General features: G+C 43.9%; 1 protein-coding gene across 1 annotated transcript in view; it reads right to left on the bottom strand.

Moving 5' to 3' along the window:
* SGCD (sarcoglycan delta) overlaps nucleotides 1-15,674 on the bottom strand; it is a 415,397-nt gene that overhangs the window by 148,390 nt on the left and 251,333 nt on the right. Inside the window, exons 4-5 of the mRNA XM_082379160.1 lie at nucleotides 11,700-11,787; nucleotides 4,858-4,977 (exon numbers count right to left, since the gene is read on the bottom strand). Of these exons, the coding sequence (XP_082235286.1) occupies nucleotides 4,858-4,977; nucleotides 11,700-11,787 (208 nt within the window). The remainder of the gene's footprint in view (nucleotides 1-4,857; nucleotides 4,978-11,699; nucleotides 11,788-15,674) is intronic.

The raw sequence follows: 15,674 nt of genomic DNA, 5'->3' as shown, positions 1-15,674 counted from the left end.
TTCCCTCTGTGGAACTGAGGACAAAGTTCACAGCACTCTGTGCCCCAGTTTGCCCCTCTATAAATCAAGGTGATGAGCCAGGTTCCTCTAAGATTGTGCTGTGGATCAAATGCATTTACTCATGGCAAGTGACTGGCATCTTGCACAGAATAAGCCCTCAGTGTGTGTTTGCTCTATTTATATTGTAGCTTTTCTGGAGCAAAGTGGAAAAGGCTGAACCTGAACTCAAATGAGAGCTAACAGCAAAGTGGTGGCAAAATGATTGAGCTGTGACTGTCTTAGGTCAGTGTTCTTTAGCCTATCGGTCCCCAACCTTTTTGGCACCAGGAACCGGTTTCATGGAAGACAATTTTCCACGGACTGGGGAGGGGGGCGATGGTTCAGGAGGTAATGCGAGCGATGGGGAGCGGCAGATGAAGCTTGGCTCACTCGCCTTCCGCTCACTTCCTGCTCCACAGCCTGGTTCCTAATAGGCTGCTGACTGGTAGTGGTCCGCAGCCCGGGGGTTGGAGACCCCTGCTTTAGCCTGCATCAGAATCACCTACAGCTTACTGGCCCTACTCCTGAGTTTCTGATCAATAGGTCTAGGGTGGAGCTTGAGAATCTGCATGTCGAACAAGCAGGCCATAGCTGATGCTCCTAATTTAAGGACCATGCTCTGAGTGGAAGGAAAGACCCTACAATTTTGGGAATTCAACCCAGGCCTTCAATCCCTATCTTGAAAAGGTGTTTTCTCTTCTGACCCTAGCTGTGTTCAGGAAATCTACCAGTCCAAACTTAACTGATATCTGAACACTCCTACAAGTCCTAAGCCAATTTCTGACTACCTTCTTCTGTGAACATACAAGGGCTATGTACAATTTTAGAACTTGATGGGTTCCCTGAAGTCCAAGTGGACCAGCAAAAACCATCACCAACACAACAGTCAGCACGTAGAGTGCTGACCTTGTACCAATCACTGTGCTGATAATCAGTACATATACTGTACCATCTACTTCTCCCAACTCCTGAGAGAGTCAGGCATTATTACACCATGTCACAGAGTAGAAGGAAGCCTAGAAAGGTAAAGTGACATATCTCAAGGCACTGGCTGACAAATGAGAGAAACCAGGATTAAACCTGTTCTCTCGACCACTCAACTACACAGCTCTTGCCTGCTCTTTTTACCCCAGGAAACATGTGCATTATGAAAGGTCAGCAACTGTTGTCTGCCTACATGATTCCTCCATATCTTTTCCAGGATAAAAGTTTCCAGATAGTCGAACTGTTCTTTATGAGGTATGGCTACTAGTCCTTTAGCCAGACTATTCAAGGTCCTCGGAGTGTGCCCAAGGTAGTCATAATCTTGAAAACTGAATCGGTGGGTGTGGTTATCCAGAGAGGAGTATAAACAATTGTTCTGAGCCCATGGGTTAAGCAACTGTTTCCAAGAGACATTATCTCCTTAGGGTTATTATTATCTTCTACTGCTTGTTCTTACTCAGCTATCAACTAAAATTACTGATTTATTTACAAATGTTTCTTACTGTATTCATTCATTCTTACTTCCATTCTTTATTGTATTCCTCTCTCTTTGTTTTATACGTGTAGAAACTAAAGCTTAAAGAGAAAAATAGACTTGGATAGGGTCACTCAGATCGTAAATGCTTGAGCAAAGATTCAAACCCAGGTATGTTAGATTCCACCACGAAATATGCATCCAGATTCCAACCTCCCAAGAGTCTTTGAGCAGTCTGATGACTCAAAAAGACAAACTTCTCATTAAGCTGAAAATGAAATTGCCTAAACTTCTCGTTCCACACCATATGGCTGAATCCCAGATGACAGGAAGCTCATTTCTGCAACACGCTAGGCTCATTTCACTGAGTAGGTTGATGCGAGATTTGTGGGGTGGTCATTTCCTCTTCTTTTCAGCATTGGTAGCAGCAGTGGTATTTATTATGATGCTTCCTTTCTACATTTTTACACAAAAAAGCAAATGCTTCTGATGATGGATAGAGACAGATTTTATCCTAAATCATTCTGTAAGTGAAATATCACAAGCACAAGAAACAACAGCAGCAAAATTATCCACCTGCCTTCAAGTGACCAAATGCTACAATCATCTTCCAATCCTTAGTTTATGTCACGATAGGGAAGGGGGGGGGAAGTTCTTAAATGATACCATCACAGAGGTTTGTACACTAGGATGAAACCACAGTGTTTGGACATCTAAAATATCTGTATCTTTGCAAAGTCAGGTTTTAAAGCAGTGAGGTGACTCACGAAGCACCAAAGACTAATGGGAAGTGCCAAACACCATTTGTACAAAATGATCTCGGCATGAGATACCATCACTTTTTCCCCTGGGCAGTTATTTTAGAACTGGTAGAGCAAAATACTCTTGACTAAGAGGATAGCTTAAAGTTTCTGCATTTTTTCCCCCCCAAGACTTAGAACTAACATAGAAAGTGCCATTTCTACGAATAATAGAGAAAAACATTCATTGTGAGAGTTGGCAAAGGTCTTAGAACTATATTTATGTGTAGCCATGTGCATTGAGGGTGGAGTCCATAGGCAAGGATTTGAACATCAGTCCCACCACTTACTGGTACTTGATCTTGGCAAGATTCTTCACCTTTTCAAGCCTTAGTGTACTCATCTAAAAATGGGACCAATTTGAGGAGGCAGCAAAGTATAGTGCTTTAACGTGAAGCAGTCTGTATTCAAATACCTGGCTGGGAATCCTGGCTCTCACCCTTTACTATGGCTCACCTCTCCCTATAGCTCAGTTCCGTCATCTGTAAAATGGGGATGATAAAAACGGTGCCTGCCTCACAAGGTGCTGGTGAGGTCTAAACGTAATAATGCACATAAAGCATGCTACTTGGATCATGGCAAGTGGTCAGTAGACTTCACCTTTTTTTTTTTTTTTAAAAACTATCTACTTAAGGGGTTTTAAAAATAAGTTCTAAGAGGTCTCCCAAGGACAGAATGGGGGGAAGAATGAAGCTATACAGCTTAACCTTTATGCCTTAAAAGCCCCATCCACAACCCAGAGCAGTGCTGTTCTTTTATACATTTTATTGATTGGGGTTTGGTATGAAATTTTATTTTTAAAAGTTTCTGTTGCTAAGTTTTAAAAAATTGTTTGAAACTTCTGCTCTAGACAACTCTCATTTTACAGATAGGAAAAAGCAAGGCCCTGAAAGACAAAGGAATTGTTCCATCCCAGTGAGCACCTGACCAGCGATTAGACCGCCCCTGGCTTGCTGCCTCTGCACCCGGCCCTCCCATGCCATTGAGCTCTGTCAGGATGGCCACTGCCATCTTCTGACTCTGCTGAGCCTGATGCTGGTCAGAACGATGATGAAGTTTTGACCCTGACAGAGGAAAGCACAATGGGGCCAGTAAGAGTGATAGGGGAGTCAGGGGTAAATACAGGCGGGAGAGTAGAGGGTAAGTGTGTGTGTGGGGTGTGTGTGTGTGCGTGCATGCTCATGTGTGTTATTATGTTAGGCACTCAAGATCCACTAAGTGTGAGAGGCTGGTGGAATATCTAGATGAAAAGGAAGACCTAGAACTCAGGGAAGATGCCAGGCCTGGGGATGGAAACTTAGGAGTCACCTAGCAAGAAAGTTAGATATGAATGTGTATTATATCAGATAGAGAGACAGACAGACAGGCCAGACAAGCTGATAGACTGAGGGTGGAGGTGATGAACAGGAGGAAGATAGCACTAATAGAGAAGAAAGAAGATGCAGGGTGCAACTAATAATGTAGACAACAAATAATAAGTTCAAGTACAAATAACATAATAAGTTAATAACATCTAGCACTTAGTGAACACTTCCTACTTTTTAGCCAACTTACTAACCACTTTCCATAGATTATTTCACTCAATCCTTCCAGACTCAGAAGGTAGATACTTCTATTACCCCCATTTTATAGATGAGCAAAACATAGGTGTAGAGAGGTTAGCTAACTTGCTTTAGGTCACACAGCTAGTAAAAGATAGAGATAGCATTCAAATTATAGTGGGTTAATTCCAGAGTCTGAGCTTTTAACTGGTACTCATAGAGAGCAAGAGAAGGAAAAGCAGGATTAGTATTAATAGTAGCATGAGTATTAACAGCAGCAGCACTGAATGAGTACTATTTTGTGCTCGGCACTGTGATAAGTGTGTATAACATGATCTAACACAATCTGATTGAGCCCTAGGGAGAACTAGAGGAGGTGGATGTTCTTAGCCCGATCGAGCAGAAAAGGAACCTGGTTCAGTGATGTTGGTAATTTGTCTAAAATCACACAGCTAGTAGGTGACAGAGCCGGATGAAAAGCTAGGTTAGCTCCAGAACCAGAACTCTTAAACCACCCTGCTAGACCATTTCTGTGTACAGCCAAATTCAGTGATTCCAATAGTGGAACCAACAGAGAAATTCCTGCTTTTAAAAATAAATTCTTGGGTCCTTACAACAGAACTTCTAATTCAGTAAGTCATGCTTGGATCTGTGAACCTGAACTTTTCAGAAGTTCCCTACGTGATTCTTAATTTACAACCAGGTTTAGTAATCACTATAACAACGTATACAAGTCTTGACTGCTTACTGCAGGACTGCCAACCTGTGAGGATTAGTACATTTCTTGGTATGAGCACACATCCCCACCCGAAGCTTGATGTTGGCAGATGTGCCACAAAGACTCATGATTTGAGAGACTTTTAAGGTGGGGACTGGGAGATTCATCGACCTTGCTTTGAGAGAGTAAAATTACCTTTATAGGTAATTAGCCTAAATCACTCTTCTACACACCACTTAACTTTTCCTCTAAAATGTACACAGTAGCATTAAACCAGTTCAATGACTGAAGTTTACTTACCTAAAACTCTTAATCTCTCAGCTCCTACTACCACTTCATTGTTGTCTGCAGAGAAGAGCAATTTTCCAGAAACTGTCTTTACCTCGAACTTTTTGCCATAAGCTTCTACAGCTTTTGGCCCTAGAAGGGGGAGAGAGAGAATACATTAGTTCCGTTGCATTCAATTATAAAGAGCTTTTCGCAGAACATATACATCTAACAAGATTGTATTGGACTTTAATGTAAGTGGATTGGTTTTCAGAAGCTAGCTGTGACAATTAGCCTCATGACTCTAGCCGTATCTCGTCAATTACTTTTAATCATACGCTCTCCAGCTATGATTTTAAAAACCATCATGTCCTTCCTCCAAACTAATGTTTGAGTGAGATTTCCCTCAGCTAACCACCAAATTACTTTTAAATACTTGTAGATTTTGGCTTGCATTTATGAAAGTACAAAATACTCACCACCTCTTGAAGGACCGGCATATCTTTGGCCAGCCCTAACTGTTGGAAAGGGCACCTTTAAATTCAGCTGAAATCTGCCTCACTCTTTCTACCCTTGACCCGCTGTCTGCATTTGACACCAGACAAGTACATAAGTCATTTCTTGACAGAAGAGGCTATAATATCTTGTAATTAATTGCCTTGAAAGTTACTCAATCTTTCATTATAGAATTTCATTCAATAAAAAATAAATTTTAGAGGTTTTATCATATCACAACAGATACTATTCTTGAAGCTGAGGCTATAGTAGTGGCAAAAGGAAGACAAAGTCCCTGATCCCTTAGCACTTACGTGCTGATAGAGACAGACAGACATACATTTAAACATGTGTTAATAAATCAACCAGAAAACCGCAGAGAGTTTTAGGTATTATGGAAAAAGTAGAACAGGTTAGTGTGTTAGAATTCTTAAAAAAAAAAAAATAGAGCTACCTAAATACCTGAAGTTCAGAAGGCTCCAAAAAGCTAGACCACAGAAATGCATCAGAATAACCTGGGGGTGTCATCATTCTCAATGATAATAACTGAGATCAAAAAGGAATTTATCTTTTGGTCTGGAAATTCACATAGAAAAATATTTGAGGTAGAGTCCAGAAAGCTTATATTTTTTCCAAAACTGCCCAGGAGATTCTGATACAACTGTCCCTCAGTATCTGTGGGGGATTAGGTCCAGGATACCCCTCGGATATCGAAATCCATGGATGCTCAAGTCCCTTATATAAAACGGTGTGAGGGGGCCTCCCTGGTGGCGCAGTTTTTGAGAATCTGCCTGCCAATGCAGGGGACATGGGTTCGAGCCCTGGTCTGGGAAGATCCCACATGCCGCGGAGCAACTGGGCCCGTGAGCCACAATTACTGAGCCTGCGCGTCTGGAGCCTGTGCTCCGCAACAAGAGAGGCCGCGATAGTGAGAGGCCTGCGCACCGCGAAGAAGAGTGGCCCCCGCTTGCCACAACTAGAGAAAGCCCTCGCACAGAAACGAAGACCCAACACAGCCAAAAATAAATAAATAAATAAATAAAATTTAAAAAACCAAAAAAAAACGGTGTGATACTCGCATATAACTTATGCATATTCTCCTGTATATTTATTTATTTTTATAAATTTAATTAATTAATTAATTTTTTTTTTGGCTGCATTGGGTCTTTGTTGATGCACACGGGCTTTCTCTAGTTGCGGCGAGCGGGGGCTACTCTTCGTTGCGGTGTGCAGGCTTCTCATTGTGGTGGCTTCTCTTGTTGCGGAGCATGGGCTCTAGGCGCTTGGGCTTCAGTAGTTGTGACACTCAGGCTCAGTAGTTGTGGCTCGCGGGCTCTAGAATGCAGGCTCAGTAGTTGTGGCACACGGGCTTAGCTGCTCCGCAGCATGTGGGATCTTCCTGGACCAGGGCTCGAACCCGTGTCCCCTGCATTGGCAGGTGGATTCTTAACCACTGTGCCACCAGAGAAGCCCCTCCTGTATACTTTAAATTATCTAATTACTTATGACACCTAATACAATGTATGCTGTGTAAATAGTTGCAAATACAATATAAATACTATGTAAACAGTTGCCAGCATGGGACAAATTCAAGTTTTGCTTTTTGGATCTTTCTGGAATTTTTTTCCCCCAAACGTTTCTACCTGTAGTTGGTTGAATACAGGAATGTGGAACTCGTGGATACAGAGGGCTGACTGTATAGCATTTTTGTTTCCTTCTAGTTACTTTTCAAGACAGTGTCACTTATTAGTAAAAAGTAGTAGTGACAGGGCCCTCAGTGCCTTCCAGGCAAAGATCACTAGGAACACACTTGGAGTTGAACAAGTTGGGTTTTTAACTCATTGCCGTGAGAGAGAACACACACCGTGGGGAACCATAGGGCTTCTCAATAAGAAGAAAGAATTTATTACAGGATCTGGCCTTATAATAGGTTATTTGGAGGCAGGGATTAAGGAAGCAAGGTTTGGTTCTGGATTACATGCTGTCAGGAACTGGGAGTAATTTTACGATTAGCATCTTAGTAAATCTTATCTAGAGTAGGAAAGACCAGAACCATGCCAAACTGTAATGGATAAACAAACAGTAGTCATTCATATTATAGGGGGATAGGGGGAAGTTTGGTGATTCCTGTGGTTTGGATAAAAGTTTCTATTTTTCATCTATGTTCAGACATGATCAGAGTTGTGTTTGCTTTTTGTTTTTTCTCCATCCTTCATGGCCACGAGTGGCCTTGTCTGGTCTTGAGGTTCTGTGAGATCATTTATGTCCACACAGAACACCAATGCTTGGCTGATAGAGCCCGGCCAGCCCCTGGATGTCTGGGTCCGCTTTCCTCTTTGGCAAGACTATCACACTAAGAATCAGAAGACAAAAATTATGTCCCAACTCTCTCATTTTCTGGTAATGTGACTTTGGGCAAATCATTTGATCTTTCTGAACCTCATTTTCTGCATCTGCAAAATTGTGCTACTACCATCGATTCTATCTACCGCATAGAAAGGTTAAAAGGACTGAATTATACTGTGTTTATAAAGAGAAATTTGTAGGCAGAAAAGAGTTGTGAAATGTGATCTTGTGATTATCATCACCATTGGGAACATAACCATCGTCATTTGTCTAATGTAATGGTCACAACACATTGAAATGAACAAATGGTGACCATCTCTGAGTGAACTTCCCTCATTCGCATCATCATGTCAATTCAGCAAAACTGATCTCTTGCCAGTACATCCACACTGGCCCTCTGACAAAAAGCAGCACACTGAAAAGGCTCTTTAATGAGTGGGGGATGGAAACAGCAGACAGCGCACACATTTCCAAATGATATGGGACCAGGACATTGTCTTCTTTGACTGCCTTCATGCTGTACGTGAGAACAAGTGAAAGCAAAGCCAAGGGCTCCCTCAAGGTCACCAAGTGAGCTAATGGCAGATCTGCATCTGGAACTGTGCCCTAGGAATTATTCCATAGCAGAAAAGGGATGTTTGTCTAGAAAGGAAAAGGATGCTGGGGCAATTAGGAGAGGAACTTTTGGAGGATGAGAATTAGGAAGCTGGAGACAAGGAAGAGAGAAATCCTGAAAGAAGAGACATGTACAGTGAGGGCTTCGGATTAGGTTGCTTAGGGAGGGCTAAGATGTAGCTGTCTTCTTGGTCACAACAAACCTTCAGTAAAATCTGTATTACTTGGCAATGCTTTGAGGTTGTTACCTTTTCTTTTTAGGGGGGAGACTGGAGATCAGGAGGTCTAGTGCTAATGAATGAATGAACGAGTGAATGAATGAATGATCTCAGGATGGCCATGGGGTGAGCACAATTTGCCCACTCTGGATCTAGTCAGATATGGTGGTATGACTTATGGACACAAATGCTTGGACTTTGGTTTCATGGACTTGGGCAATACCATGAGACACACCCCTGAGGAGTCAAGAACACTGGTCTGTGCGTAAACTAAGTTTACTCTGAACTTACGAATGGTGTGTGAGATACAGGAGCGTGTACTGAAGAGACTGCAGCCATCAGAGAACACAAGACACCATTAACTTATCTTGCTTTTCAAGGCTTCTGAGAATACAACATGGACTTTACCAGGGACAGAACCATTTGGGTATATAAAGCTCAGTAGTTGGTAGTTTTAGCCAAAACTCCACAGAGCAAATGCTGGCTCCATGGTGCAGATGGCTTGTCCTTTTGTTGATTTCACCTGGGGCTGCCAAAGCTCCTTGGACATGATGAAATCTTTAAAAAAAAAAAAAAAAAAAAAGGATTCTACAAAGAAAAGTAAATGGAGCTGGAGACCTGCGTTCGCTCAGGAGGTCTCTTGGTGAGCTCACTTCCTCTCTGGGATGGAAAAGATAGTTATTTGTAACCTGAAACTAATCTTCAGTTAATCCCTTTCTGTGCACAGTAGTGTACGTGTGAAGCACCTCCTTAATTAATCTCCTCCATCAGGATGCACTGGCCGTCTCCCAGTCCTGCCACTGCCATGAATCTGGGAGCTAGAAGGACCTGGGAGCCGTGCAGTCTAATTTCTTTCCTCATCTCCCTTGATCCTGGGGCCTTTCCCCACTCTGGCTAGATGTTGTATAAGACTTCTACAACTTTCCTCCTTGCAGGTCAGAGGGTTCCCTGTTTGGACCTACTACTGAGATGATACTAAATCAGCAGCAGCATGAGTCAGGTATGCCTGTGTCATCTGGCCCGGGAACTTAACCATCATTTAAAACATTGTTTCCTGTGAAAAGATTACCTGAATTGCTAACAATGGAATTTCTTCTGGGCTTTTGAGTCATGATCATTAGGTAATAAGCAGGAGAACTCTTGAATCCTCAGGACTGCCATAGTAAACCCGGCCACTTAGGCAAAATGATTTGCTGTCAGGTAAGTCCACCACTAAGTGTAACGGGCCTTAGGATATTTTCTCCTGGAACTGCTCTGTGCTTTCCACCATGTGCATCAATGTAAAAGGAGAACCCTGAAGGGAAACTTTAGGGGTGATCGTGCATGGGTGTATGTACTGGGAATTCTATTTGAACATATGTACTATCCTCTCTAGAAGGCATCTTGAAAGGCTGCTGCCGGCTGGTGTTAGGATGGCTTTCTGCCCATCTTGTTTAATATTAGCTACCTTGTGCCTTACTTTAAGAGGTAGGGATGGGGTCTCAGCTCCAGGGGCCTACCCTGGTCAGGGGAGACAGAAAGAAGATGGGGAAGCAGAGAGGCAGGAGAGAGGAGAGAACAACAGAAGAGGAAAAGGAGAGAGAGAAAGAGGAGAGATGGGAGGACGGAGGAGGAGGAAGAAAGAAAGGACAGAGAGAAAGAGGGGAGAGGCGAGAGAGAAGGGGGAGGAGAGAAAGGGAGATGGAGAGAGGGGGAGGGAAGAGGGGGTGAAGGAGGAGAAAAGGGGGAGTCGGAAGAGAGAAGCAAAAGGAGGAGGTGGGGAGGGAGGGGAGGGAGGAGGAAGAAGGAGGGGGAGAGAGAGACTCTTTTCCTGAGTAACAGTCATTCGTCCGGTTCCAGCTTTATGAAAACAAAATCTCTCAGGTCAGCCAAATCTCCCACTGCAAATAAATGGCAAATGATCAAATGATCAGGCTAAATAAGTCCCTTCTGAACGCGGGAATCTGGGAGCTGGAGGTCGGATTTATTTCCCTCCTGGAGGCAATTTTCACGCACACCGCTTAAATCACTGCTTACTGAAGCTGTTTATTTAATTATTTAGCATCGTGACTGCGGGCCAGATGTTAGAGCAGCGAGGCCGCTGAGCTGGGCGCGCGCTGGAGGAGCAGTTTTATGGATTATGGGCTCTGCCACAGCCGTTCCTCCAGTGGGAGCCAGTCCAGGTCACCCACCGGCTGTGGCTCTCCAGACATACACATCTGGTGGTGGGAGAGTGAGGCTCTTTCCCCAGCAAGACTCTGGGCACAAAGGCACCTGCCCCCCCCGTGGCATTTGGATTAGTGGGGCTCCAGATGTTTTAGTCCCAGCAATGTTTCAGGACATTTGGGCAACTGGCTTCTCGAAATGTCCATCTGTATACATTTCTTTCGGCCCTGAAGCCAAACAAATGGCATCTTCTGTCTGCAAGTGTAACAACGCCATTCAGACATAGCCCCCCCTTTCCCCTTCTGCTGTGGAGGTGCGTAACAGCTCCTATTTACCGCTGCTCATAACCTACAGAGGGGGCACTGGTCATACCACCCAGCGTGTTACCGCGACCATGAGGCCATGTTCATCATTGCAGTCATTATGGTGAATAACCAATCCTTGTTTAAATTTCAGGACTGTGCAGCTTAAACCCCACTGGGTGTTTTCCATGGCTGTTAGGAGCAGAGCTGCTCTATGAAAAGGAACTACACAAACATATTCAGTCGGGGTACACCTGCATCTCGCAATTGAGCTAGGTTCAAAGTCAGCACGTACGGCAAATATGGCATGGATTCAAACTACCATTACAAATCCCTTTTACAACCCATAAAGTATGATGTGCACGGTTCTGTGTATACTGTGCTCTCTTCCAGTCAATACAACACAGCCAGCTTTTCCTCTGGCACTGGAGCAGAGAGCTTTGCCATGGCTGAGCACCAGCTGAAGCAGCTGGTGTTTAGGGGCCATGCTACGTGAAAAAGAGTTGATTCTTCCTCCCCACCCCCTAAACGAGTATCATCAGATTCGCATACGTTAAACGTGTGCATAGGATGAGCTCTGCCCTTGAGTGGCATCAGGGAACACATGCTTTGTTCTCTTTTCCGACACTGTAAAATGTGCGAGCAGACTTTCCTTTCTTTAAATACATCACATGGTGTTTCATTCAACCTTCCATGGTATGTTTTTTGAGTGCTTACCCTGGACCAGACACTGCTAAGTTCTTTCTTTTCTTACCTGTTATCAGCTGAGTTAGGACTTTAGTCTGTTCGTTGAGGATGTTCACTGTCACATTTCTGGCAGATTTGAAGTACAGGGCATTACCCTGGAATAAGAAAAATAGAGAAACATATGAAAATGGCAGATTTTTTTTTTCATTACAGGTTATTACAAGATATTGAGTATAGTTCTCTGTGCTATACAGTAGGTCCTATTGTTTGTGTATTTTATATATGGTAGCAGCAGATTTCTAAACAAAACTGTAATCCCCATTTTCCATGGGGCTGAGCTGATCTTAGCCAAGTTCTAATTGATGTATCTTTCTTTGAAAATTCTAAATGTTTAATGATCCCCACATACGCGATAATTAATTGGCATTCAATCAGAATGGATTTTCCCCAAAGAGACACACAGATAGACAGACACACTCCAAAGAGATTTTATACACACACACACACACACACACACACACACACACACAAATTTGTTGAATCAAAGACAACAAGGACACACAGTCCTTTAGATCTTACTGTAGATGTTAGTTAGCTCTGGTGCACGGAATGATCAGGAGTGAACGATAATCTCCTACTCTCACCCTTTCTAGTTCACAGTTTCTCCGAAGAACTATGCAGAGTTCTTAGTGGAGAGGAAAATGCTTGTGGAAAACACTCCAGGTTTCCCCCTCCAGCAGGTCCACTGGCTCTGACAATCCAGGTGCTCCCCAGGAAGATGGAAATCTTTTTGTGGAATGTTTGCCACGCATGGATACAAAACCCAGGAGGATCCAGCATCTCCAAGGTGCCCTCTGCCTCCCCTTTCTTCCTTTTCTTTCTCCAGATTTCTTTTCCTCCAGGCATCCTGTGACTTCAACCCATCTCTCTTTAATCAAAAAGGGCACCTGATCCCCCTTCCATATGCTGGCAGACATTTCTGAGAATGACTCAGAACAGAGGCTGGCACACTTTTTCTATAAAGGGCCTGATAATAAATATTTTAGGTTTTGTGGGACATATCATCTCTGTGTTAACTATTCAAATCTTCTGCTTTAGTGCAAAGGAGCCATAGACAATACACAGACAAACAGGTATGGCTGTATTCCAGTAAAACTTTCTTCGTGGATAATGACATTTTGACTTCATATAATTTTAAACTTAATATAATCTTATTTTGTCATAAAATATTACTCTTCCTCCCCCTGCCTCTCCCCCACCAAACATTCAGAAATGTAGAAACTATCTCAGTTCACCGGCCAGATGAGAGCAGGCAGAGGGCTGGATGTAGCCCATAGGCCATATTTTGCCAACCCCCAGCTTAGACGTTCTTCCTTTCTTGGAGTAAACTAAAGCCATAAACAAAAGGACGAATCTCTGACAGAACACGTCAGTAACCACATGGTTATTAGGAAGAAGAATGTGGGAAGTCATCCTTGTCTTTCCAAACCCTCGTTACCACATGGCATGTACCTGCCTGAAAATTCAGTAAAAGCACTATGAATCGAGTCCCAAATACAGAAATACCATCGCGCCACGAGTTGTCAGGAAAATGAAGATAGGAAAGACCCTCTTCACCTTCAAAGTCTTACGTTCCAGTGGGAACAATTCACAGCACGCAGCACACACACCTGCAACACCAGGCGGAGGACCGTAAGGGTGATTAGAGAGCAGCAAACAGTGTGCGGGAACTTTCCTGAAGGGGGAGGCTGTCCCTGGCTGAAGGCTGTGGAGTGAGACGCAAAGGGGATGGTCACGCTGAGCTGAACCTGGAACAGAACGTAGATAGGCTTTTCCGAAGATGGAGTGAGAAAACGAGGACGGTTGTGGGCTGACTGTCTCATGTCTTTTTTCTTCGAAAACAGGTGATTCACGGGCCCAGCCCAGGGCCTGCAGACGGTGGTGGAGTGGCAGAGCTGTGCTGACAGGTGGCTCGGGCCAAGGTCTGAGGTGGTTTTCACAAGCGGAGGAGACGGATGGGGCGGCCACCACCAAGGTGTTTTCCACACACTGATGGTGTAGAGCCGTGGTCCCTCTCACCCAAGGTTAACTGCTGAAATGGATGACTGACCCGCTCAAGCCCTGAGAAACCAGTTAACCTTGGGTGAGAGCTCTTGTCCTATTGTTGAGGAGAGAGAGAGCTTCTGCCACATCTGGGCAACCACTGATTCACTGTGCCCCTCCCCCCCACCCCGTAGCTTGAAATTAAAATTTTGCCTGATGAATAAAGGTTTTTTTGTTCTGTTTTGTTTTTTGTTTATTACTTGGATCAGGGAAGAAGAAATACATTGAATCTAATATTGATAGAGGTTTTTTTTTTTTTTTTCCCCCCATCCATTAGGAAACAGATATTAACCTAAAATAGTTTCTTTGCCATTGCTTCTGGCAGGGCTTAACTGTGCTACTTCAAACTTACAAACAATTCAAGCAATGTGAGAATTCAGAACCTGGAACCTGCCTAGGAGGATATAGATTGCTAGAAGTTAAAGCACTAACTCTTCATATATTGAGCAACCTGGCACTGCAGAGAGAGGGGTGACCCGGAATCAGACAACTGGATAAACTCCATGGCCACTGACCAGTGTGCGACCTTGAGCAAATCACTTAATCATTCTGTGGTTCATTCTCTGCAACATCGATATCAGCAGCAGCTCAGGGCTGACATAGCTGAGCCCTCGCTATGAGCCACGCACACAGTAGAGGCCCTGGAGTCAAGCTACCTAGTTTCCAAGCTCCACTCTACCACCTCCCAGTTGGGTGGCTTTGGGCAAGTAACTTAAGTTTCTTGATATGTGATGTTGCACATATTATTATTAAATTATTAAAAGACACATCTTATTAAAATTATTAAATTCTCTATGTAATGAACTGTGTTCCAGGCACACAGTAAGTCCTCTGTAGTTGGTAGGGTTAGGGGAGGGGGCAGACAGGGCAGGTTAGTGACAGAGGCAGGAGGAGGAGGAGGGGGAAAGAGAGGAAGAGGAGGGGAGAGGGAGGGGGAAAGAGAGGAAGAGGAGGCGGGAGGGGGAAAGGAGGGAGGAGGAAAAGGATGACCTTTCTTTGTATTACCTAAACCTTATAACCTATCTGTGAACTAAGTCAAGGGTATCCTTTACATCCAATATTCTGTTTCCAGATTTCAAAGGATCTCCCTTTAGTGGCCGGTTCACTATTATCTTTCAAATCCCAGTATCTTCAAACGTATCTGCCTGCCCTTAATATTCACAAAATTCTATTGAGGAAAAAAAAAAATCTCTACAGCTTTGATCAAGGTTTCTAGCAAGAGATAAAATAAAGCCAGCCATTCCTTTTTATTGCTAGGTCAAAATATTAACATATAGCATTAATTGGTCTATGATGCTTAACACGCTGGGAAACAGTCTTTGCTACATGAGGGTTTAAACAAAGAGCCTCATTCTAGCCTGGGACAGCTTGCTATAATCCTCCCATATACAGTACCTGATAACAGAAAGATTACCAGGAAAAAAGCACAAACCACCAGCTAACAAACTCTGACTCAGCTGGGTCAGTGCCATTTTATTTGGCTCTCTGGCTCGCTTTACTGAGGTTAAACCAGGAAACAGCAGCCAAGCGAAGCATCCCTGCGGTCTCTGTGGTATCAGAACCAGTAGGGGAAACACTTTATGAGGAGAGGCTAAATTCTGCTCTCTCAGCTGCTTCTCTTTCCTGTCTCCCTCCCACTCACCACTGCAGCCTCCGGGCCTGGGGAGGTTAATTTCTGCCACAGGACAGCCTGCTCTGGGGCCAGTGACTTTCACTAAATGACTTCAGGGAACCATCCAAGGACAAGGGGCTTAGGGGGAACCCGAGGGAGGCTCAGCCCCGCCTGGCGGAAAGGAAGGAGTCTGGCAAACCCGAGGGTGTTTGATGATGATTATCAGAGCTCTGGACCGGAGCAAGTCAGTCTGTGGCCAATCAGCCCAGATTCTCCTAGACACAGGGTGAGGCTGCTTGGGACACGAGGAAGGGGGACACACACCAT

Source organism: Balaenoptera borealis, assembly GCF_965194805.1.
Source record: "Balaenoptera borealis genome assembly, chromosome: 2".
NCBI classification, from domain to species: domain Eukaryota; kingdom Metazoa; phylum Chordata; class Mammalia; order Artiodactyla; family Balaenopteridae; genus Balaenoptera; species Balaenoptera borealis.
Note: the sequence above shows the minus strand (reverse complement) of the source record. Positions and strands in the feature narration are given on the sequence as shown.